Source organism: Thamnophis elegans, chromosome 12 (assembly GCF_009769535.1).
Source record: "Thamnophis elegans isolate rThaEle1 chromosome 12, rThaEle1.pri, whole genome shotgun sequence".
NCBI lineage: Eukaryota > Metazoa > Chordata > Lepidosauria > Squamata > Colubridae > Thamnophis > Thamnophis elegans.
In genome coordinates this window covers 39,130,128-39,153,861 of record NC_045552.1, presented here as the reverse complement: position 1 = coordinate 39,153,861, position 23,734 = coordinate 39,130,128, and the positions used below count along the sequence as shown (strand labels likewise).

The 23,734-nt window shown below is 42.5% G+C and overlaps 1 protein-coding gene across 1 annotated transcript in view; it reads right to left on the bottom strand.

The window, feature by feature from the left end:
- TRPC5 (transient receptor potential cation channel subfamily C member 5) overlaps positions 1-23,734 on the bottom strand; it is a 172,248-nt gene that overhangs the window by 34,273 nt on the left and 114,241 nt on the right. The window contains exon 5 of the mRNA XM_032228151.1: positions 14,312-14,634. Coding sequence (XP_032084042.1) covers positions 14,312-14,634 — 323 coding nt within the window. The remainder of the gene's footprint in view (positions 1-14,311; positions 14,635-23,734) is intronic.

Sequence of the window (23,734 nt, the reverse complement as noted above, 5' to 3'; positions counted from 1 at the left end):
TATCAAAATGCAGCTGCTTTCTAAAGATATCTTTTGACAGCAGAGCTATTTTCTACTTTCTAGTTCTGCAGCAAAATCCATTCCAGATATCACTCAAGAAACACTATACGATGAGAGAATCTCTCTTCTTATTACAGGCACTACGAAAATCAAGGAGGAGAGAAAAGTAAGTGTGAATTTGAGAAGTGTTTTCTGCTATCTATATGCAAACTCTTCCAGAAATGGGGAATGTTTTTTTCCAAATAGGAGATGCTTGTCCATGCTTCTTTCCTTTTGCATCATCTACTGCATTATTTCTGCCTGTTTACAAATATTATTTAATCAAGGTCCACCGATTGGTGCTCTCTAGTGTGCTTGGACTACAATCCCCGAGTTGTCTCAGAGTGTTTTGGAGCAGCATCCTTAATGTAACAAATGAAGATATTCCCCTGAATAGTCTGCCAGTCCAAATATATGAAAGGCAAGTAAAAGTAGTCCTCAACTTATGGCCATTCATTCAATGTTTGAAATTATGACCACACTGAAGAAAATGACTTGTAGTTGATCCTTGCACTTACGACTATCACAGCATCCCCAAGGTAATGTACTAAAATGTTGGGTACTTGGCAATCAGCATGTATTTACAAACAGTTGCAGTGCCCAGAGTCATAGGCCTGCCCAAGAAGCTTCCAACAAACAAAGTCAATGGGGAAGTCACATAGGCTTAATGATCCTGTGGTTTTGGTTTTGCCCCCCCTCTCTTTCTCTCTCTCTCTCTCTTTCTCTCTCTCTCTCTCTCTCTGTCTGCCTCTCTCTGTCTGCCTCTCTGTCTTTGTCTGTCTGTCTGCCTCTCTCTGTCTGCCTCTCTCTCTCTCTGTGTCTGTCTGCCTCTCTCTCTGTGTCTGTCTGTCTTTCTCTCTTTCTCTCTCTCTTGTCAAAGGTGAGTGGGGTAGGGTCACATTGTGGCTCTGCACCATAATGGGCTCCAGGAGGAGGAGGAGGGGACCACATCTCCCCCATTGTGAAGCACACTAAATTTCACTGTGCTATGCAGGGCGCTGCAAGGGCAGTGGGCAGACCATGGAGGTGGCAACAGTTCTGATCCCGAAGTAGGATGCAAGGGCTGCTTTGAATTTAACTGTACCGTGACAAAGGCAGAACACTGTTGCTTGCCAAAGGCAAGTACAGGAGCACTTCACTCCTGCTCTAGAATATGGAGCGAGTCTCCATCCCGATGCCGTTGCCCTTACCTTCTCAGGCCAGGCAAGGAGTGATTGGGAAGGGAGAGGTGGGGCCACCTAGAGGTGGGATCAGTTGAGAGGGAGCCGCAGCAGAGGGCTGAAAGAGCTGCATGCAGCTCCGGAGCCAGAAGTTGCTGATCCCTGGTCTAGCTATCTGCAATCTGCCATAGCTCTTGAGTCCAAATCCCCCCCCCCCCAATATATTTGTAATTAGGACAAATCTGGACATGGTATCAAGGCCTTTTTGCATGTCGTCATCTGTGGACAAGATGTTCTTAGCCAAAAGGCTGAACTTTGAACAACTCTCCCAGATTCATTCTTTTAGTATCCCTGTCAAGCAAAGTCATGATAAGAAGGACTAACTAGATTTGCTAACAGTTACAAACACTGCCTAGTAAAAAAAAAAAAAGGACACGAAATCACTTATTGTGAATATGTAAGGACAAAGAACAGGCTGGTTGTCACATTCTGAGCCAACAGAGAGAATCTTAATGATGCCCTTAATAGAGTGTTGTCCAACAGAACAAGGTTGGGCAAGCCCAAAGTAGACAATAAAAAGAATGCTTTAAAACTATGTGGGGACAACTAATAACAGCAGTGAGAATTAATGAGTCTGCAGTGCTTTGGAGATAATCTGCACTAGGACTTGAGCCGTATCCTCTTGTTGGCAAGATCACAGGTTTTTGTCGGCTTTATTTGGGAGGAAAAATGTTCATTCTTTCTCTTGGGAGACAGACACAGGCTGTCTGCCTATGTGGTCTACTGCTGAGGCATTAAGTTGATCAAACAGATAAGAAGTAAACAATTGGGGGGGGGATAGAAATTCTATTCTCCCTTGATTGCTAGGTACTCATATTGGTTTCATTTTATGCCTATATTGACCAAGCCAACCCAATATCAATCTGCAAAAGTTGACTTGCAATGAGATGTGTGTCAAACACATTTAATAAATGAATAAATCAACTCTCTAAAGGTTGGCTGCAACCATTATAAAACCCACTAAGTCTACTAGGAACAATAATCTCGTTCTTAATCATTTCTAGCTTTCTATCTGACATTTCTCCTGCAAATTGGATCAGTGGTTGGATTTTGATCAGAGGTGGTATTCAGCAGGTTCTGACCAGGTCTGGAGAGCCGGTAGCGGAAATTTTGAGTAGTTACCAGTAAAAACCACCTCTTGACTGGCCCCACCCCCATCTATTCTCTGCCTCCCGAGTCCCAGCTGATCGGGAGGAAATGGGGATTTTGCAGTATCCTTCATCTGCCATGCCCACCAAGCCACGCCCACCAAGCCACGCCCAACAATAAATGTCACATGCACCAAACCACACCCACAGAACCTGGAGTAAAAAAATTTGAATCCCACCACTGATTTTGATGGAATTGTAGTGAGGAGATGGATTTCCAGGAGGGAGGGGGTACATTCCAGAAGAGTAAGAAGTAACTCATCCCATATGTGTGAGAGAAAGAAGATGAATAACAGCCCCTGCCTTATAGTTCCCAGAGTATATTGTAGATGCAGAGAGTAGAGTCTTCAATTTGGCAAGATTTTATCTATAGCAGAGGTGGGTTCCCACCAGTTCAGCCTGGTTCGGCCTAAACCAATAGTGGTATGTCAGCCTGGGTCACAGAACCAGCAGTGACTCAGGCTGGCCCACGCCCCCAAACTGATTCCCTGGTCACCGCTGTTGCCATCTTTTTTTTGAGTTCTGCGCATGCGCAGATAAATTTCCATTGAACTGTGCATCCAGCACATGCATGCAAAGCGTGCACATGAGCAAACAGGTAATAACGCCGGCCAGAAACACCCCCCCCCCGATCTGTAGGTGTAAAATAATAAAAAGAGAATCTCCATGTGTTATTCTTGGCATAAGGCCTTATAGGGTGTAGATAATATCATGGGTGATGGACAGGTTGGCTTTGTATCAGATGCTTAATGTTGGGCCAGTCTTTGATCTTTGGTAAAGAAATATATGCATAAATCAGAATCAGCCCTATTTGCAGCATCTATCAAATTCAAACAAGCCTTTGATTCAGTCTTTGGGAGAATCTTTGGCAGACGTTTAAGACTTTTTAATAGTCCATCAACTGCTTATCTTCATAAATAAACTACATATTACAGTTCAGACAAAAAAAACCCTAAGAGGGACAATTTTTGGAAGCCATACAAAATAGGATGGTAAAACAAATGTGTATTATTCTCTCCACTGCTATTTTAATTATTATATACAGGATCAGTTCCATGCTGGGATCCTTAACAGAGCATCATCCCTCAATCAAAAATCCAGAACTGTTGATACAGTCATTCTAGCAAAGCTTCCAAAGGGGTTTTGAAGGCATTCTTCCTCTGTTGGGAAGATCACTCATGGCAGTTTTGTTCTGATCAAATTAAGACCTTGAGAAGATCAATTATGTTAGTTGGGATGTACTAGATGGTTTGCATCAGGTTTGCAACATTCATACAATTTAGGATTTTCAGAATGATCAAAGGATGGCTGGTTGGATTGATGGATGGATGGATGGATGGATGGATGGCTAGATGGGTGGGTAGGTGGATGGATGCTAATGGAACTAAATTTGTAATCTCTTTGTACAGCTATTTATAACCAAAGAGTGACCATAAATCTACCCTAAGCCTATGCAATCATCTTACTATAAGGCCATTAATTCTAATTTTTTTGTCTACACTGTGAATTGTATTGTGTTGGGGTGTGTGTGTGCACTGAGGGAGCTCAACCAATCTCATTGTACATATGTCGTACACCAACAATAAAGAATTATTATTATCTCCATCTTCCCATGCTATAGATCATAGTTCCCTACTGCCCATAAACAGACATTTTAAATCAATAAATCCTGAAATCAGCAGTTCATTTTCACCCATTTGCAGCAAAAAGTCGATACATGTTTTCAGTCCTTTAGTTATAATTCACTCTTTCATCAAGTAAGTCAACATAGTGTTTGGCTGTCTATAATAATGAGGTGGAGCTTGACCTAGATTGAGATGAGGACATCTTAGATTTATATTTTGGTTTTCACTCAACCTTTAACTTGGTAGATAAGTAATCATTTTTTCAGATGTGCAAATCTCAGGGGTATTCCCTTGAGGCATTGCTGAACAATGATCAGGCTAGGAAGCCAAGATACTGTAGACAGAACACAGCAGAAAACTTAAATACAATCAGGGCACCAGATCGATAACTTCAATCCATCTGGATCCTTGACCAACATTTTATAAAAGTTTGTTTATTTTGCCATCAAGCTCCAATATTTCACTCCTCAGAGTTCTCATACCTCGATTGTGAATGGTTTCTGATGCCTTAAAATTATGCTCTGATCTTAATGGAGCAGTGAGGGATTTATTCTACCCAATGTTTCCATATTTTTATTCCACCAGTGTTTCTATAGAAACTCATTCAAATGGCTCTTAATTACACTTTTTCCTCTGGGGAAATCAGATCCATTTTATGTACATCATATTTTTCTCCAACTGCAACGACCACTGGCTCATTGTAACGAACTTCTAACCGCCCCCAGAAGGACATTTAAACTGAACCTTTTCTGAAAACTTTATTTGGCTGTACCAGGGATATTTGAAGTGGAAAAAGCTACATTGACTCCTATGGTCCAACCTGTGTCACAACGTCTCTGTAATTATTTTCCGTGATGCTGGTCAGTAACTGTGATAATAAAAGACTTGTAATCTGAATACCTCTGGAGGACTCCGATTGCAAATGGCCATATTAAGCAATAGCTAGCTCTTTCATCTCCTCTGCACCCTGCAGCTACCGCTGATTGCAAACGGATGGCAAAGCCACACACACATCAGGATGGGGAGGCCAGAGGGAAGAATCAGATGTGAGATGAATATTTCTGCTAAATCTCCATATGTGTTAATGTTTCCCCCTGTGACTCCACTTTAAAAACAGTTTCCAGCTAGGACATCAGCAGCAAAGATGATTTGCCAAGAACACAGAGAGAAAACGTTTGAAAATGAATTATTAACAGATTGACCCTTCCCTTGTTGGTAAAGTAAATAGCTGTTCAAGGAGCTGGACTTTTTCTGAAAAAAACAACAACGATGAAGGCTAACCTTGAGATGCAACAAGGGAGAGGTGCAGTGCTGGATTTTAAGCACCATCAGTACATGCCCAGAAATACAGTCCAGATGCCTTAAAGGTAAATGTAAAGGTTTCCCTCGCACATATGTGCTAGTGATTCCCAACTCTAGGGGGCAGTGCTCATCTTTGTTTCAAAGCCGAAGAGCCAGCGCTGTTCGAAGACGTCTCGGTGGCCATGTGGCCAGCATGACTCAACGCCGAAGGCGCACGGAATGCTGTTACCCCACCAAAGGTGGCCCCTATTTTTCTACTTGCATTTTTTACATGCTTTCGAACTGCTAGGTTGGCAGAAGCTGGGACAAGTAACGGGAGCTCACTCCGTTACACGGTGCCAAACTGCTGATCGACAAGCTCAGTGTCTTAGCCACTGAGCCACCTTGAGATATAACAAGGGTGTCAGGCTGGATTTTAAGCACTCACTAGCAAATGCCCAGAAATGCAGTCCAGATGCCTTAAATCTGATTATTTGAAGTTGCTTTTCAGAAGACACTGAGCTTGGCTATCAAAAAGGTTGGCAGTTCGGCAGTTCAAATCCCTAGTATAGGTCTTCTGCATGAGCAGGGGGTTAGAATAGATGACCTCCAAGCTCCCTTCCAACTCTATTACTGTTACTTAAGATGGTCTTCAGGACAGGGAAAGCGAGAGGCTTAGGTTTCTCTTGGGGGGTGGTGTTCAACGTAACATGCTCAAAATGGCATTTGACTTCGCATTGTGAGGCTGGCCCTTCTCTGCGGCCCACAGACATAATTTCTTCTTTTGCAGGTAGTCCATTCTTAGCACGTCATCCCTGCTGTGTGTCTGTTCAAAGTGCAAAATGTCATTTGGAACCAGGGGTGTTAATCATGACTCTTTCAGCTTTCAAGGCAAGCAGAAAGAACTTCAGAAATGAGACACCAATGAAAGTACCGTTGCTGTGAATTCGCTCTGCCTTCAAAGCGACCCTGCTGCTTCTTTGTTTCCTATAAATACTCCTCTCCCCCTCCCTTTCCAATGTTAAGCCCCCTCACACTGCATAGCATATTGCAGGGTTTGTATTTATGAAGCTTTACCTGTACTCATGTTCAACTGCTGATTGGATCATTGAATGCTGCAAATAGGTTGTTGGTTTCTCTCCTCCCCCCCCCCCCAAACCATTGATCATCATCATACAATCATAGGATTGGAAAGCACCTTGATGGTCTTCTAGTCCAGTGTTTCTCAACCTTGGCAACTTGAAGACGTCTGGACTTCAACTCCCAGAATTCCCCAGCCAGCGAATGCTGGCTGGGGAATTCTGGGAGTTGAAGTCCAGACGTCTTCAAGTTGCCAAGGTTGAGAAACACTGTTCTAGTCCAACCCCCTGTCCAAGGCAAAAGTCTCGTATTATCCAACTGGCTGTCCGATCCTCCAGCAATGGAACACTCCACAACCTCTGGAGGCAAGCTGTTCCACTGATTAATTTATCTCACTGTCAGGAAATTTCTTCTTAGTTCCAGGTTGGATCACTCTTTAACAAGTGTCCACCTGTTACATATTGTCCTGCTCTGAGGTGCTTTGGAGAATACCGCATTTTTCGGAGTCTAAGATGCTCCAAAGTATAAGACGCACTTAGCTTTTGGGGAGGAAAACAAGAAAAAGAAATCTACCTCTGCCTCCCAGCAATTTGCCTCCTTGCAGCAAACAGAAAACAGTCTGTTTCAGTTTCAGTTTAGCCTGATTAGCACAAGAAAAAAAAATCTGCACCTGCCTCTTCCTCCCAGCAATTTGTCTCCTTGCAGAAAACAGCAAGCAGCCTGTTTTAGTTTAGCCTGATTAGCACAAGGAAAAAAAATATGCCTGCCTCCCAGAAAATTGCCTCCTTGCAGCAAAAAGGGTGTTTCAGTTTCAATTTCAGCACAGCCTGATTAGCACAAGCAGCTGATTGTCAATTGGATCGGCCTCCCAACCATCAGCTGTTTCAGGGTGCAGGGATTGCCATAGCCTATTGTCATCTCTGCGCACCCCATTTTCAGCCCTCGGTTGGCCCATTTTCAGCCTCAATGTGCCACATTTTCTGCCCATTTCAGGCAGCGGGGATCTGAATGGGTGGAAAATGGGTGCATGGAGGCAGCAATAGGCAATGGCAATTCCTGCAGCTTGAAACAGCTGATGGCCAATCCAATTGACAATCAGCTGCTTGTGCTAATCAAGCTGTGCTGAAGCTGAAACTGAAACAGACTGTTTGCTGTTTGCTGCAAGGAGACAAATTGCTGGGAGGCAGAGGCCAAAGGGTGGGAGCCAGCGGGTGGGTGGGACTATATTCAATGTATAAGACGCACCCAAATTTTCACTCTCTTTTATGGGGGGAAGTTCATCTTATACTCTGAAAAATACGGTAAGTTGATCATCTCTTCTCTGTGACAGCCCCTCAAGTACTAGAAGACAGTTATCATGTTATCCCTAAATCTTCTCTTCATTAACCAAGGAATTGGTTTTTTAATATCTAAACTGTTAAGTGATTTTTAATTGCAGTTACGATCATGTATAAGTTCTGGTTGTAAAACTGCAGTGGGCGATTAGCTTAAGAGCTAGCTGTGCAAACCTGCAACTGTTTACATGGACTCCAGCACGAGTTTGAAAGCTTGGAAGACTAAATCTCTGCTGCAAGTGACAGACCCAGATTGGATCCTGCAACCTTATCCTGGGACATTTATGTGTACAGGTAGTCCTCGACTTACAACCACAGTTGAGCCCAACATTTCTGTTGCTATGTGAGACACTATGCTGTTGTTAAATGAATTTTGCCCATTTTACAACCTTTCTTGCTGCTGTTGTTAAATGAAGCTCTTAATTTAGTAAAACAGTTGTTAAATCAATCTCTATTCCCCATTGACGTGGCTTGTCAGAAAGTCGCAAAAGAGGATCTTGTGATCTTGGGACACTGCGACCGTCATAAATATGAACCAGTTGCCAAGCATTTGGATTTTGATCACATGACCATGGGGATGCTGCAACAGTTGTTAAGTGTGAAAAATGGTGTTTGATTACTTTTTTCAGTGATGTTGCAACTTCAAACTGTTACTAAATGAACTGTTGTTAAGTCAAGGACTACGTGTATTTGCCTTCATTCCTACAACTGTTTTCTCTGCTGTTTCAGCTCTCCCCTCTATGGAAGAAGTGGGAGACGTTTCTATTCTTTCTTTTCACAATTCCCGAGGAATTAGACTGTTGAGCCAGGAAACAGGTCATGCAGTTGAAGAGGGTATAAACAGGGAAGGTGACGTCCTTAATTAAACTTTGATTTGACAATACTGTTACTCTTCAGAAAGACCTTGACTAGGTGTCAGAATGGTCAAACAATTGGCAACTTCAAATCTCAACCAACAAATGCTCTGTCTTACACATTTGCAAAAAAAATCAGAACACCAAATACAAGTTGGATGGACAGGACCTAGTAGACGACTCCCACTCTGTCAAGGACCTTGGAGTACTCATCTCTAATGATCTAAGTGCCAGACAGAGGTGGGTTGCTCCTGGTTCAGCCCAGATCAGACGGGATGCTCCTAGTTCAGCCCAGATAGTGGCAGAGGCAGGAGGCTCCGCCCACCTGCCCAGATGCTTCTGCGCATGCGCAGAAGCATTGCGCACATGCACGAGCACGGGTGAACCAGTAGCGCTTGGATTTGCAACCCAACTCTGGTGCCAAAGCTCACTGTAACAACATTGCCAAAAATGCATTAACAGTTGTTAACCTAATCCTGCATAGTTTCTTCTCTGGTAACACTGTACTACTAATTTGAGCATACAAAATATTTGCTAGACCAATCCTCAAATACAGCTCATCTGTCTGGAACCCACACTGAATATCGGACATTAATACAATTGAACGACTCCAGAGGTATTTCACAAGAAAAGTCCTCCTTTCCTCTGCTCACAACAGAATCCCTTATGCCACCAGGCTTGAAATTTCGGGCTTAGACAACTTAGAACTATGCCACCTTCAGTCTGACCTAAGTATAGTACATAAAATTATCCACTATAATGTTCTACCTGTCAATTACTGCTTCAGCCACAACAACACACGAGCACACAATAGATACAAACTCAGGGTAAACCGCTCCAAACTCGATTGCAGAAAATACGACTTCAGCACCAGAGTGGTCAATGCCTGGAACACACTACCTTACTCCGTGGTTTCTTCCCCAAGCCCCCAAAAATTTAACCTTAACTGTCTACTGTTGACCCCACCCTATTCATAAAAGGTCTGCAAGGGGCAGGCATAAGTGCAACAACGTGCCTACCATCCCTGTCTTAACAACCCCATTTATTCGTATCCATTTCATGTATTTGTAATCTTATATATACTTATATCTATGATCTACACGCTTGACAAACCAACAAACAAATAAATAAATGGATTTTGGCTCAGCTGCTAGCGATCCGGACCAGTTGCAGTCTAGAATAGGAAGATAAAGTTTCTTGCCTGATGTTCAGATGTTGGGTGACATCTGTATCCTACAATTTTGCTTGACAAACATGAGACAAGGGCTAAATCAAAGGAGAGACTGTACTTGTGCCTTGAGTGTTATCTCTGACATTTTTCAGGTTAGTTGGATCAATTTCTATAACAAAGGTGGTCCTTGACTTATGACCACAATTGAGCCCAACGTTCCTGTTGCTGAAGTATTTGTTAAGTGAATTTTTCCCCATTTTATGTCCTTTCTTGCCACAGTTGTCAAGTGAATCAGTGCAGTTGTTAACTGAGTCACAGGGTCGATAAGTGAATCTGGCTTCCCCATTGACTTTGCTGGTGAGAAGTTTGCAAAAGGAGGTCACATGACCCCAGGACACTGCAACCGTCATAAATATGAATCAGTTGCCAAAGATCTGAATTTCGATCAAGTGACCATAGCAATAGCAGTTAGACTTATATACCGCTTCATAGGGCTTTCAGCCCTCTCTAAGCGGTTTACAGAGTCAGCATATCGCCCCCACAGTCTGGGTCCTCATTTCACCCACCTCAGAAGGATGGAAGGCTGAGTCAACCTTGAGCCGGTGAGATTAGAACCGCTGAACTGCAGATAACAGTCAGCTGAAGTGGCCTGGAGTACTGCACCCTAACCACTGCACCACACTCGACCATGGGAATGCTGCAACAGTTATAAGTGTCAAAATGGTCATAAGGCACTTTTTTCAGTGCTGTGGTAATTTCAAACTGTCACTAATTAAACTGTTGTATGTTGAGGGCTACCTGTACATCCACACCACACACCATGTTTCCCTGAAAATAAGACAGGGTCTTATTTTCTTTTGACCTCCAAAATAAGCGCTTGGCCTTATTTTCAGGGAGGTCTTATTATTTTTGAAGTGCAGGAGGAGGCGAGCATGGTCACCTTATGGATGTTGCTGTGTTGCAATATTTTTGAGGAGGGCTTATTTTCGGGGTGGTTTTATTTTAGCGCATGCGCTCATAAGCCCAATTGGACTGCTTATCAGGGGAACAGGGTAGACCTTGGTCATGCTGGCTAGCATTATGGATCTCAAGGCCAATAAACCCAGACTATTTTCCCAAGAAAGTCTTAACATCTTCTATTCCTAACTATTTGATATTCAATTTTTATAAAAGTTTCTAATATTTGGAATATGGTTGTTGTTTCTAAATAAAGTCTGACAATCCCATTTCAGAACTTAAGTTCTCCTGCTTTAGAATAAGATCAGAATGCAACACAGATCAATCTTTTGAAATCTTTCTTCCCCTCACTTAAAGATGACACCAGCCATCTGTCCAATTCATCAAGTCAACATCTGCTTTTCGTTGTTATATAAAACAAGAACAATTCAAGGATGAAATTATTGGATATTAAAGGTTACATATTAAATCTTTGTATCCTTGCCTATAAATCAAAGAACAAACTCATTTTCTAGGCATTAGAAAGCTCTTTTCAATATTTGCTCCAGAAATTTTTTGGGGAAATTACCTGAAATGCATATAGCCATTTATTTATTTTGGGAGAGAAGGAAGGGGAGATACAGTATTTCTAAAGATGGCAGAAATGAAAATATTGGTTAAAAACCAGAAAACAGTGAATGCCTCCTCTCTAAGCTTTTGCAGAACTCAATTTCTAAGCCAGCTTTTCCCATCGACATTTCAGAGAATTGATCTTCCAGCCAACTAAGCAAGCAATTCAGAGATTAATATTACTACCCACAATGGAGAATACGTCTTCTTTAGATATAACTAGCTGAAGAAACACGCTAAATCAGGAGTGTCAAAATCGGTTTCAGTTGAGGACTGCATCAGGGTTGTCTTTGACCTCGGGGGGCCAGGGTGGGCGTAGCTAGGGGTGGTCATGGGCAGCTTGATGTCACTCATGTCGGGGGTACCTACTGTGGCCCAAGCGCTCTGCCAGCAAAAATGGACTCTTGAGCTCCGTTTTCTGCTGCCACAGCCTCCTGCAACCCTCTGCCAGTGAAAACAGAGCTCGGGAGGGCCGCATGCCCATTTTCACTGGCAGAAGCACCATGAACAGGTCCTTCACTGTTTCCAGGGTGGCCCCGCAGGCCAGATCTAAGTACCCCGTGGGCTGGATCTGCCCCCTGGGCCTTCAGTTTGACATCCCTGCTCTAAACATTCCATTTGCTTTGCTTTGCTTTTCCTTTTTTCCCTTCCTTCTTTCCTCCTCCTTTCCTTCCTTCCTTCATTCCTTCCTTTCTCCCTCCCTCTCTCCCTTCCCCCTTCTCTTCCCTAATACTTCTTTGTGTTTGTGTCTATCTGTCTCTCTCAGTGTCTGTGTCTGTGCCTGTGTGCACAGGGGAGAGAAAGAAAGAGAGAATGCCACATGGATAACCTATCTGGAAACGGAACTAAAGAGCTACAGTATTTTTACCATCTATTACAGGATACAATAGGTCAAAGAAAGTATCAACTAATGTTAAGGACCTACCTAAAATCTCTGTCCTAGCTTCTTACCATTTTTAATGATTTTATCTCAAGATACCAATATATACTTTTACCTGCCCAGCTAAGATTCCACCTTCTAACCAATATAACATTCTAATCACTGAGCTGTGGTGGCAAGTGGTTAGAATGCAGGCTAATTCTGCCAATTACCAGCAGTTCGATTCTCACGACTCTGCCTTCCAAGCAATAAAATGAGGACCCCAATTATTGAGGCCAATATGCTGACTCTGTAAACCGCTTATAGAGGGCTGTAAAGCACTGTAAAGCAGTATATAAGTCCTATTGCTATTCTGCCAAGATAGACTTGCTAATGTCCGATATTCAATACAGCTTTGTCCTTCAGTATCTCTTGAATCATTGGTATACTTTTTGCTAATTCCTTTTAATAAATTCGCAGAACCTATTAATAACCCATGTCTTAAGGAATTAACCAAGTAAACCAGACGTAGTTTACATCACTCTTTTTTGACTCACATTTACAAACTACTTGTAAGGAAATTCATTAAGATCATGCTTCTAATGAAAGGAATGGTATCACAGGAGATGTAAAGCTTGCTCCATGAGTTTAAATCAAATCCTGTTACTTTAATCTATGTGTTAAATCTACAGTTTCTTTTTGTAAAGTTTTCTTCATCTTTCCTCCCAAATATTCATCTAAAGCTCACACATTTGAAATGACGTTATTGTTGGTAGCCTATTAAAGTGACTTGCTTTTTACTTGCAGACTTTTTCACTGAAATGTCCAAGGATGTCATGGAGTTTTACTTAGTCATGATTGCTGTTAGTTCTAATTTTGATTCTTATGCTAGTTACATGCGCTGATCTTTATTTTCATTTCCCACCCCATCCCAATTCCCCTACTCTATCCCATCCTACTCTACCTATAATTATTATTATTACCATATGGTGTTACAATAGCCAGGAGACCAAAATGCTATTGCAGCATAGTACTTCGGCTTGCCAAGGTGCCATTCCTGTTATAGGACATGTTTATGTGTTTCCCAAGGTGTGCCAATGGAGGGCGAACTAGCTTTGCACCAGAGAGAAAAATGACTGGCTCTTCTTTAAGGCCCCCTTCCTTCCTGGGGCAGGAAGCAGGAAGGAAGTGGGCTTTAAAGCAGGAAGGTTCAGAGCCATCAGGAATCTGACTCCCTGCAGATGTCTGGCTGACATAGCAGCGAGATTGGACACGGAGATTGAGCCTCTACGCTCCCGTGCCGAGTTCTCCTGGTTGGTGGGCTCTGAAAGGTTCCTATTTTTCATTTTGGAAAAATGTTATTGGCTCACAAGGAACTTCATTTTTATCTAACAGCTATCTTTTCATTGGAATAGGATGAAATCTAGCTTTTAGAAAAGCATATATACAAACATGCTGAGCTAGAAAAAAGCTAGTACAACAGGATCAGAGTTGGTATTCTGTCTGTTCGCACCGGTTTGGGCGAACCAGTAGTGGCAGCAGTGCAAGGCTCCGCCCACCCACTCTGATGTCATCATGCACGCTCTGAGCATGCACTCCCACTAACAAACCGGTAGCGAAGATAAGAGGATTTCATGCCTGAACAGGATCCCTAGTAAAGAAACAGAGGCCGTGTTTCTTAAGTGGCAACTTCCTCTGAGATTGTAAGCATTTCTGCATCCATTCTGGAGGGATGGGCATTTTATTTTTGCATACTTCTTTTTTTTAAAGGATCTAATTTCAGCTGCCCTCCAGAAAAACAGCCTAGCACAGTCAGTTCTTTGAGAACAGCTCTGCTGTTGTTGTTTTTTAAATCTAATAAATGAAATGCTCAGGTGTTTGGTCATTGTCAAAGGCTGGAGTTCAGCTTCGCCTTGTTCAATATGTTCATCTGAGATAACTCAGAGCATGACAATTGAGACTGACATTCACCCAAGAACACAAAAAGGCATTTTTTTTTGCTATTCCAGATGCTGTGACAAGATATCAGGACTATACAAGAGGGGAGGGGGGAAGAGAGAGACAGACAGAGAGACAAAAACAACAACATTCAAGGGCTGGATGCAAGAAGGAAACCCAGGTAAGTTAGCCTTACGTGGAAAAGGCATTGTTTTGCTTCTCACAACGGATCCCTTTGCAATTGTTTGGCTCTTCGGAGGCACTCGTCTCATAATAGAAATAAAGCTGGTTGAGTCCATTGGCGAAAGCTAGCAGCACCAGGCAATAAATGAAGAGGAACTTGAGAATGTCTAACAGCATTCGTCCCAGGGAGATCTGCAGGGGTCCCAGGTGAGAGTTTGCTGTAAACAGGGAGATGAGACGCAAGGAGCTTAAAATGTTTGAAATGGCAAAGAGGGCTTCTGCTATCAGGGTTGGGTGCCACATTTCCCATTCCTCCCTTGGACGGGAACCATTGTACTGCAAGAAATAATAGGGGGAGGGGAGGGAAAGGAACACAGGTGAATGCTTGCAAGTCAACTCTTTTTTTGGTAAAAAGTTGTTTTATTTTTCCCTTTCAAATTCATTCTTAGATATACATTTTACACACATATATAATACAGTTTGGGTCACTTTCTTGCCACCCCATGCCTCCATCTTGTTTTGCAACACCTTTCTTCTTCCATCTTCTTAACTTCCCTTCTCTACTTCCTTCCTTCCTCCTCTCCTTCCTTTTTTCTTCTCCCCCTCTCTTTCCCCTCTCCTCCTCTCTTCTCCTCTTTCTTACTCTCTCTTCTACTCTTAATTCCCCACCCTTACTTTCTCTGCTTTATCCTTTCTTCCTTTCCTTCCTCATCCCCTCTCCTTTCCATTGTTGCCCTCTCTTATTTATTTTCTCTGATGGGTTCTCGGTCAACTGGCTTGCAAGTCAACTCTTGAAGGCATATTATTTCATGTCATTAAAGCATTCTGCTCATTCTCTCTCTCTCTCTCTCTCTCTCTCTCTCTCTCTCTCTCTCTCTCTCTCTCTCTCTCTCTCTCTCTGTCTCACACACACACACACACACACACACACACAAAACACACACACAAACACACACACATATGCAGGTAGACTAGACAAATTACATTCGCTCCCTCCAGTGGTGGGTTGCAGGAGTTGCGCCCAAGTACAGGCGTACTGGAGCCTGCCCGGAGCACCAGGAACCATTCCGGTATGGTGCTGCGGAGGGCCACCCGCCCAAGCTCATTACCTATCCTTTAAGCCTTTGGCACTTCTGCACATGTGCATGGCACATACGGCGCCTGCATGACGCTCCGCCAAGCAGCTGGAGCGTCGCAGATGCTTGCAGAAGCATCGCAGGCAAGTATGATGAATGCATGCACTGCACGAGTCCATGACGCCAGGGCTGTTCCAACCAGTACAGGAATCCAGAACTCACCACTGGCTCCCTCCCTCCAAAGCCTCCCCATACAGGTAATCCTACACTTACAGCAGTTTGTTTAGTGTCTGTCCAAAGGTATAACAGCACTGAAAAAAAGTGATTTATGAACATTTTTCACATTTGTACCAGTGCAGCATGACCAAGGTCGTGTGGTCAACCTTTGCCATCTTCTGACAAGCAAAGTTAATGGGGAAGCAGAATTCCCTTGACAACAACTGCATAACTTTACTTAACCATTGTGGCAAGAAAGGTCGTAAAATGGGGCAAAATTCACGGAACTGTCTCACTTAGCCACAGAAATATTGGTCTCAATTTTGTGTCATAGGTCAAGGACTAACTGTATTGGATTGGACACAGCAGACCTGAACAAGCAGGGCATCTCTACCTTTCATTAGGACGCAATCCTGATGACCAGGCTTGATAAATTATCCTGTGATTAAAGAACAAAGCCAAGGAAACCTCCTCCCATCACGAGGTGCGTGGATGAAATAGGACCTGCGTCTTATTTCAAGCTCAGAACAAAACAGCCCCATCAAAATGTCACTTTGGAACAATTGGCTGGCTTCCACTGGAACAAATTTCAAAACAGATGAAGCATTTTCTTTCAACCTGAACCTCAAAACACCAGTTTTGAGCCCATCAGTTTTGTTCTGAGCTCAGTGCCCTTTCAAAGGGCCAGGGTGATCTCAAAACATTCAGTTTGAAATAAAGTTGTGCTTGAATTTTTCTTGCCAAGAAAAGCAAAGGGGGCACCCAGGAGGGAGAGCTTTGTCAAATATTCTCCAAAGGGAATTCAACAAGATTTTTTTTTGGAGATGGTGTATGTCTCATTCACAGTTGCAATAAATATTTAACATTGTAGTCTTTGGGAATAATTGAGAAATAAGTTATATATTTTCCCTGGAAGGAAAAAAATATCTGCAAAATTGTACTTCTGCTCTGCACCAAATCAACTGTTGGAAAAAAACAAACATCTAAGGTGAAATAATGTGATTTTTTTGGTGGTTTCCTCCTTAATGAAACTATCTGTCAAACTATTCGCTAAGGCTACATTACTATTACTATTAGTCCTCTCATCGTTCCTATCACCCATCTCCTCCCACTTGTGACTGCAGGACTGTAACTTTGTTGCTTGTATCCTTACAATTTATATGGCTATTATATGGATATTGATTGTTTCCTGATTGCTTATTTGTACCCCGTGACTATCATTAAGTGTTGTACCTTATGATTCTTAACAAATGTATCTTGTCTTTTTATGTACACTGAGAGTATCTGCCCTAAAGACAAATTCCTTATGTGTCCAATCACACTTGGCCAATAAAGAATTCTATTCCATTCTATTCTATTCATCTGGGGAGTTTTGGAGAACAGTAGAACATCTTAGCTAAGACACATTATTCTGAACAATTCCAACACATCAACACCCATTGTCTTCAGAGGTTTTGTGTGCTCCAACATTGGAGGTTTTTAAGAAGAGATTGGACAATCATTTGTCTGAGATGGTATAAGGTCTCCTGCCTTATACCTAGATGATTTTTTGATTAGGCTGTTGTTTGAGCAGTAAGAAATCTTCCACCAACACTGACAGGTCAAGCTGGTTATATATAAGAAAAGAGCAAACTGTACTCCCTTCTAGCACTGATGAGGTTACCTAGTTGGGTAATGAAACATCTTCAAGGAAAGAACCATGCTCAGAGAGCATCAAGGACTCCACACTTCAATCCTGAACTATAACTGTTCTCTTCTTTTGAGAATGATAATGGCAGAGCTTACATGATGTGGTCCCAATGACTTTGCAACCATCTTCCTCTGCATAATTATTTTTGGTTGTTTCCTAGTAAAACACTGCAGACATTTGATGTAAAGGAATCTTCCACTGAAAGCTGAGCCAACAGATAGCAGTTTATTTCAAGAGAAAGCAAAATGGCTGCCATCAATATGGCTGGCTTCACTTAGAAACCCTCTCTCTAAAAAAAAGAAAGAAATAAATTATTCTACTCTAGAGCAGCGATGGTAAACCTATGGCACGTATACTACAGGTGGCATGCGAAGCCCTCTCTGTGAGCATGTGAGCCGTCACCCCAGATTAGTTCCACCATGCATGTGTGTGTGCTGCCCACCAGCCAGCTGATTTTTGGGTCTCTGCCGCACATGTGGGAGATGCACGTGCATGCCTGGGGGTTGTGGCATGCCCCCCATGCCTTGTTCCCAGGAGGCTTCAGGGAGGCCTGCTGGCCCAAAAGGGGTGCAGTGGGAGGTGGGGGGGCAGGGTCCCCACATGGCTCATTTTTGTTCCCATGAGGCTTCAGAGAGGTCTGCAAGGCCCAAAATGGGACATATGAGGGGGGGGTGTCACGTGCGTATGTGTGGGAGAGGGAGAAGTATGGGGAAGTATGCAGGGGCACAGAAGTGGGGTAGCACACGCTTTACATTATGGGTGTGGGCACGCTAGGACAAAAAGTTTAGCCGTCCCCTCTCGGGAGCTATGGAGCAAATATTTTGCTTACTTTTTAAAGTCAGATAGTTTATCCCCCACCCTTGGGGGGAATACAAATGGATTTGTTTTGCCTCTGACCAAGACATAAATTCAATTGAGTTACAGGAATGGAAAATACTCAAAACTTCTTTAAAAAATAAAATAAAAGTCATTCTTTTCCAGCGAAGAGGATCTGAAATTGCGCACAAACCTATTTCTACATGATTTCTAATTGTTCCTGACAGTTCAGACTGTTCTGTACATCTGTGAACGTCATGGGTAGAACTTGATTTGTAGAAGGCCCTTAGAAAACTCACTTTTAACACTTCACTAGGTCTTCATCTGGAAGTTACAAGAAGAGATTGAGAGGCTAAAATGAATGCCAGGAGGGCTCTAGGATACTAAATATGTCTTGTGGTCTGTGATAAATTTCTCCCCAATGTGTGTGGTTTGTGGTCAGTGTGGCAGCTGAATACAACAAAGGCAGAATGATATTAAATCATTTTCCTACCCAGAATTTTTTGTTTTAGAGAGGGAGAAGGGAGAATAAACTGAAGGACAAACTCTAATGAGCTCAAGTTAATTAAAAAAAACCCCCACATTTCAGTGACTCATCTTTCTCTTGTCCTGGGTAGTTTGGGCTTTTTCTTGCCAAAATGCTCAAGGCAGCCTTCCAAATCCTAATGAATGTCAAAGAGACCTGATGTCAGCAGTCCCAGGTAGATTTGAGAGAAAGATGACCAGGTGAGCTAATTCCACTTTACTGTAAAGGTACATTAACAGAATCTTGTAAGTCTGATAGTTACAAATCTCCTGCCATCTCTTTTACAGACTGAAAAGTTTCAGTCCTTTCTCAGAGTTTCTGTCTGTTTGCTGTTGTCGTCTAGGCCAGAGGTGGGTTGTTCCCATTTTGGCCCATTTCGGCTGAACCGATAGTGGAATTCAGGCCTGGGTCGCAGAATCGCCAGTGACCCAGGCCTACCACGCCCTCGAACCAATTCCCTCACCGCTGCTGGGCCTTCATCATTTTGGATTTTAGTGACTGCACGTGCACAGTTCACTGTAAATTGTTTTGTGCATGCGTGAAGAACAATTTACATTGAATAGTGCTCGTGCGCACAGCTGATGCACGCCGGTTGCGAACCGGTAGTAACACCGGCAGCAACCCACCCCTGATCTATGCCCTTTCTTACCTGATTATTCTGTGGTGGCGCAGTGGTTAGAATGCAGTACTGCAGGATACTTCTGCTGGCTGCTGGCTGCCAGCAGTTCAGCATTTCAATCCTGACCGGCTCAAAATTGATTCAGCCTTCCATCCTTCCGAGGTCAGTCAAATGAGGACCCAGATTGTTGGGGGCAATGTGCTGATTCTATAAACTGCTTAGAAAGGGCTGTAAAGCACTGTGTGCAGTTTATTAGTCCAACTGTTATTGCTATTGCTATTCCCTAAGCAGCATCTCTTCCTCCATTTCTCAAGTCATTCCCACACAACACTACATCTGGACATCACTCATAAGGAGATGGACGCTCCTTCCTTGGCTTGTGCAGTGGTGAAATTCATTTTTTTTTACTACAGTTCTATGGGTGTGGCTTGGTGGGCGTGTCTTGGTGGGTGTGGCAGGGGGAGGTTACTGCAAAATCTCCATTCCCACCCTACTCTGGGGCCAGCCAAAGGTGGCATTTGCCAGTTCTCTGAACTACTCAAAATTTCCGCTAAGGTTCTCCAGAACCTGCCAGAACCTGCTGGATTTCACCCCTGGGCTTGTGTATGTATTCCTCATTTGCAGTTAATGCATGGACCAACTGATCTTATTTGATCTTCTGTGAACGGTTGTTGGATAATTGAAATTTCAAATATGTAGAATGGGACTGATTTCACCAAAAGAACTTTTGATCTCATTGTCCACAGATCACAGCATGGTAGAATATTTAGCAGAGGTTAGTAATGGTATGTGGAGAAAGACTTCTGGTTCTCAGAGGTGACATTGTGTGAACTATGAAAGTTTTTTTTTTCTGATGTCAAAATATTTCAACCTCAGGACATCCGTGCTATTCTTTAAACAGTTCATTCTGAGTACGCTGGAAGAGTTCCAGTGGTTAAAAAAGCTGTTCCAAGCTGCATTCTGAAATCAGAATAGTTCATTTCAAGGCCAGATCATTCTGTTACTTTCCAAATGATCAATGCCAAGGTTGGGACACTTCTAATTTGAAACATGGTGCCTACCTTTAGACACCATTGAATTTTGATTTCTGCTCACAGAAGGTACAAAATATTTTCAATGTCCAAGAAAGAGCATTTAAGAATGTTTTGGTGAGCTATACTGAATAGCCAGGTGAAACAGTAGAGAACTGTGTGGTTAGGACTTATTTCTGGAGCTAAGCAAGAAATGAAAAAATAGAGGCCATTGAAAAGATCCTTAGAGACATCAAAATCCTAAGAATAGAATAGAAGAACAGAGTTGGAAGGGACCTTGGAGGTCTTCTAGTCCAACCCCCTGCTTAGGCAGGAAACCCTATACCACTTCAGACAAATGGTTATCCAACATCTTCTTAAAAACTTCCAGTGTTGGAGCATTCACAACTTCTGGAGGCAAGTTGTTCCACTCATTAATTGTTCTAACTGTCAGGAAATTTCTCCCCAGTTCTAAGTTGCCTCTCTCCTTGATTAGTTTCCACCCATTGCTTCTTGTTCTACATGCAGGTGCTTTGGAGAATAGCTTGACTGCCTCTTCTTTATGGCAACCCCTGAGATATTGGGACAGTGCTATCATGTCTCCCCTAGTTCTTCTTTTCATTAAACTAGACATACCCAATTCCTGCAACTGTTCTTCATGTTTTAGCCTCCAGCCCCCTAATGTTATTGCTCTTCTCTGCACCCTTTCTAGAATCTCCATGTCTTTTTTACATGGTGGGGACCAAAACTGGATGCAGTATTCCAGGTGTAGCCTTACCAAAGCATTATAAAGTGGTATTAACCCTTCACGAGACCTTGATTCTATCCCTCTGTTGATGCAGCCTAGAACTGAGTTGGCTTTTTTGGCAGCTGCTGTACACGGCTGGCTCATCTTTAAAACCTGTAAAATATGTATAACCTAAGAAGTTATACATATTTGAATAATTAAAATCAAACTGGGAGTAGGGGAAGCTAACCAAATCAGAAAAGCTTCAGGGTAGGCTAGAATATAATAATGTTAATTCTGTACGGAGCATCCTTCAAGAGAACTCTCAGGAGCAGAGAATTCCAATAGTTGGAGGCCAACTTTAGAGAAAGTCCTGTTAGAAATGATATAACTGCTATTTCCTCCTGGTATCACTTCTTGCTCAGGAAAAAGTCTCCAAGCGAAAGACAAATGCAATTAAAACCATTTATCACTCCAAGTTCATGTTGGTTGTAAATGTGATGACTGGTTGTGAGTCATTTTTTTTACTGCCGTTGTAGCTTTGAATAGTCACGGAACAAATGCACCAAAAGTGATTTTTCCAAAAAGCAACTGGAGTTTCTTGGTTTTTTTTTCCCTGAAAACATTTCACTTCTCATCCAAGAAGCTTCTTCAATTTCTTGATTCAATCAGAGCTGGATATTACCTTGTTTCCCCGAAAATAAGACAGGGTCTTATTTTCTTTTAACCCCCAAAATAAGCACTTGCCTTATTTTCGGGAAGGTCTTATCATTTTTGAGGTGCAGGAGGCAGCGAGCGTGATCACCTCATGGCTGCTGCTGTGTTGCAATATTTTCAGGGAGGGCTTACTTTAGTGCATGCGCTCAAAAGCCCGATTGAACGTATTATCTGGGGAGGTTTTATTTTCGGGGAAACAGAATACAAAGAACTCGGGATAATTGCTTGAACCAGAAATGAAGTTTGCTTGACAGAAAACAGCAAGTACACAGACAGCAATCAATGGTGCCCACTCCAAAAGGATCATTCTCTTGCTATACAGGTGGTCTTCGACTTACGACTACTATTGAGCTCAAACTTCCTATTGCTAAACGAGACATTTGTTAAGTGAGTTTTGGTCCATTTTATGACTTTTCTTGCTATAGTTATTAAGTGAATCTGGCTTCCCCATTGGCTTTGCTTGTCAGAAGGTCGCAAAAGGTGATCACAAGACACCAATACACTGGTGTCATAAATAGGAGTCAAATAAACGGTCATAAATAGGAGTCAGACGTCTCATATTTGCCAGACATCTGAATTTTGATCACATCGCCACAGGGATGTTGCAAAGGTCATAACTACAAAAAATGGTCATGTCACATTTTTCAGTGGTGTTGTAACTACAAATGCCCACTAAATGGACTGCTTTAAGTTGAAGATTAAAACGGTATAGGTTCCACTCACACATATGGGCTAGTTGTTCCTGACTTTAGGAGGCAGTGCTCATCTCCGTTTCAAAGCCAAAAAGCCAGCGCTGTGTGAAGACGTCTCCATGATCATGTGGCCAGCATGACTAAATACTGAAGGTGCACAGAATGCTGTTACCTTCCCACCCAAGGTGGTTCCTATTTTTCTACTTGCATTTTTTACATGCTTTCAAACTGCTAGGTTGGCAGAAGCTGGGAGAAGTAATGGGAGCTTACCCCATTATGCAGCACTCAGGATTCAAACCGCCGAACTGCCAACCTTTCTGATTGACAAGCTCAGCGTCTTAGCCACTGAGCCACTGCATCCCTAAGTTGAAAACTACCTGTACTTTAAAAACAGTTATTTTTACAAATAGGTCCTTGTATTGTTTTTAGAAAGTGTGCAAACTTTGCTTACTTCAAGGGATAGCAGGAAAGCACACTTAGGTTCAGTAGAGAAGAATTATGGCTTGGTCCCAAATGAGGTTTTCCAATCTTTACCTTTTATGAGTAGAGATGGATACCTCAGAGTGCTGGTTATATACGGAAATCGGTGACAGAAATAAAGAACAATTAATATCTACAGGGGATTCTCTTGTTTAGTTAAGCTGCTGTTAGTGGCCAATTTAGAATAGAATAGAATAGAATAGAATAGAATAGAATAGAATAGAATAGAATAGAATAGAATAGAATAGAATAACAGAGCTGGAAGGGACCTTGGAGGTCTTCTAGTCCAACCCCCTGCTTAGGCAGGAAACCCTATGCCACTTCAAATGGTTATCAAACATCTTCTTAAAAACTTCCAATGTTGGAGAATTCACAACTTCTGGAGGCAAGCTGTTCCACTGATTAATTGTTCTAACTGTCAGGAAATTTCTCCTCAATTCTAAGTTGCTTCTCTCCTTGATTAGTTTCCATCCATTGCTTCTTGTTCTACCCTCAGGTGCCTTGGAGAATAGTTTGACTCCCTCTTCTTTGTGGCAACCCCTGAGATATTGGAACACTTCTATCATGTCTCCCCTAGTCCTTCTTTTCATTAAACTAGACATACCCAGTTCCTGCAACCGTTCTTCCTATGTTTTAATCTCCAGTCCCCTAATCCTCTTTGTTGCTCTTCTCTAGAGTCTCAACATCTTTTCTACATCGTGGTGAACAAAACTGAATGCCGTATTCCAAGTGTGGCCTTACCAAGGCATTATAAAGTGGTATTGGTAAGGCTGCACTTGGAATACTGCATGGTAAAATGGTCATCTCTGTATGCTGGTTGTATATGGAAATCAGTGACAAAAGTGAAGAATTATTAATATCTACAGG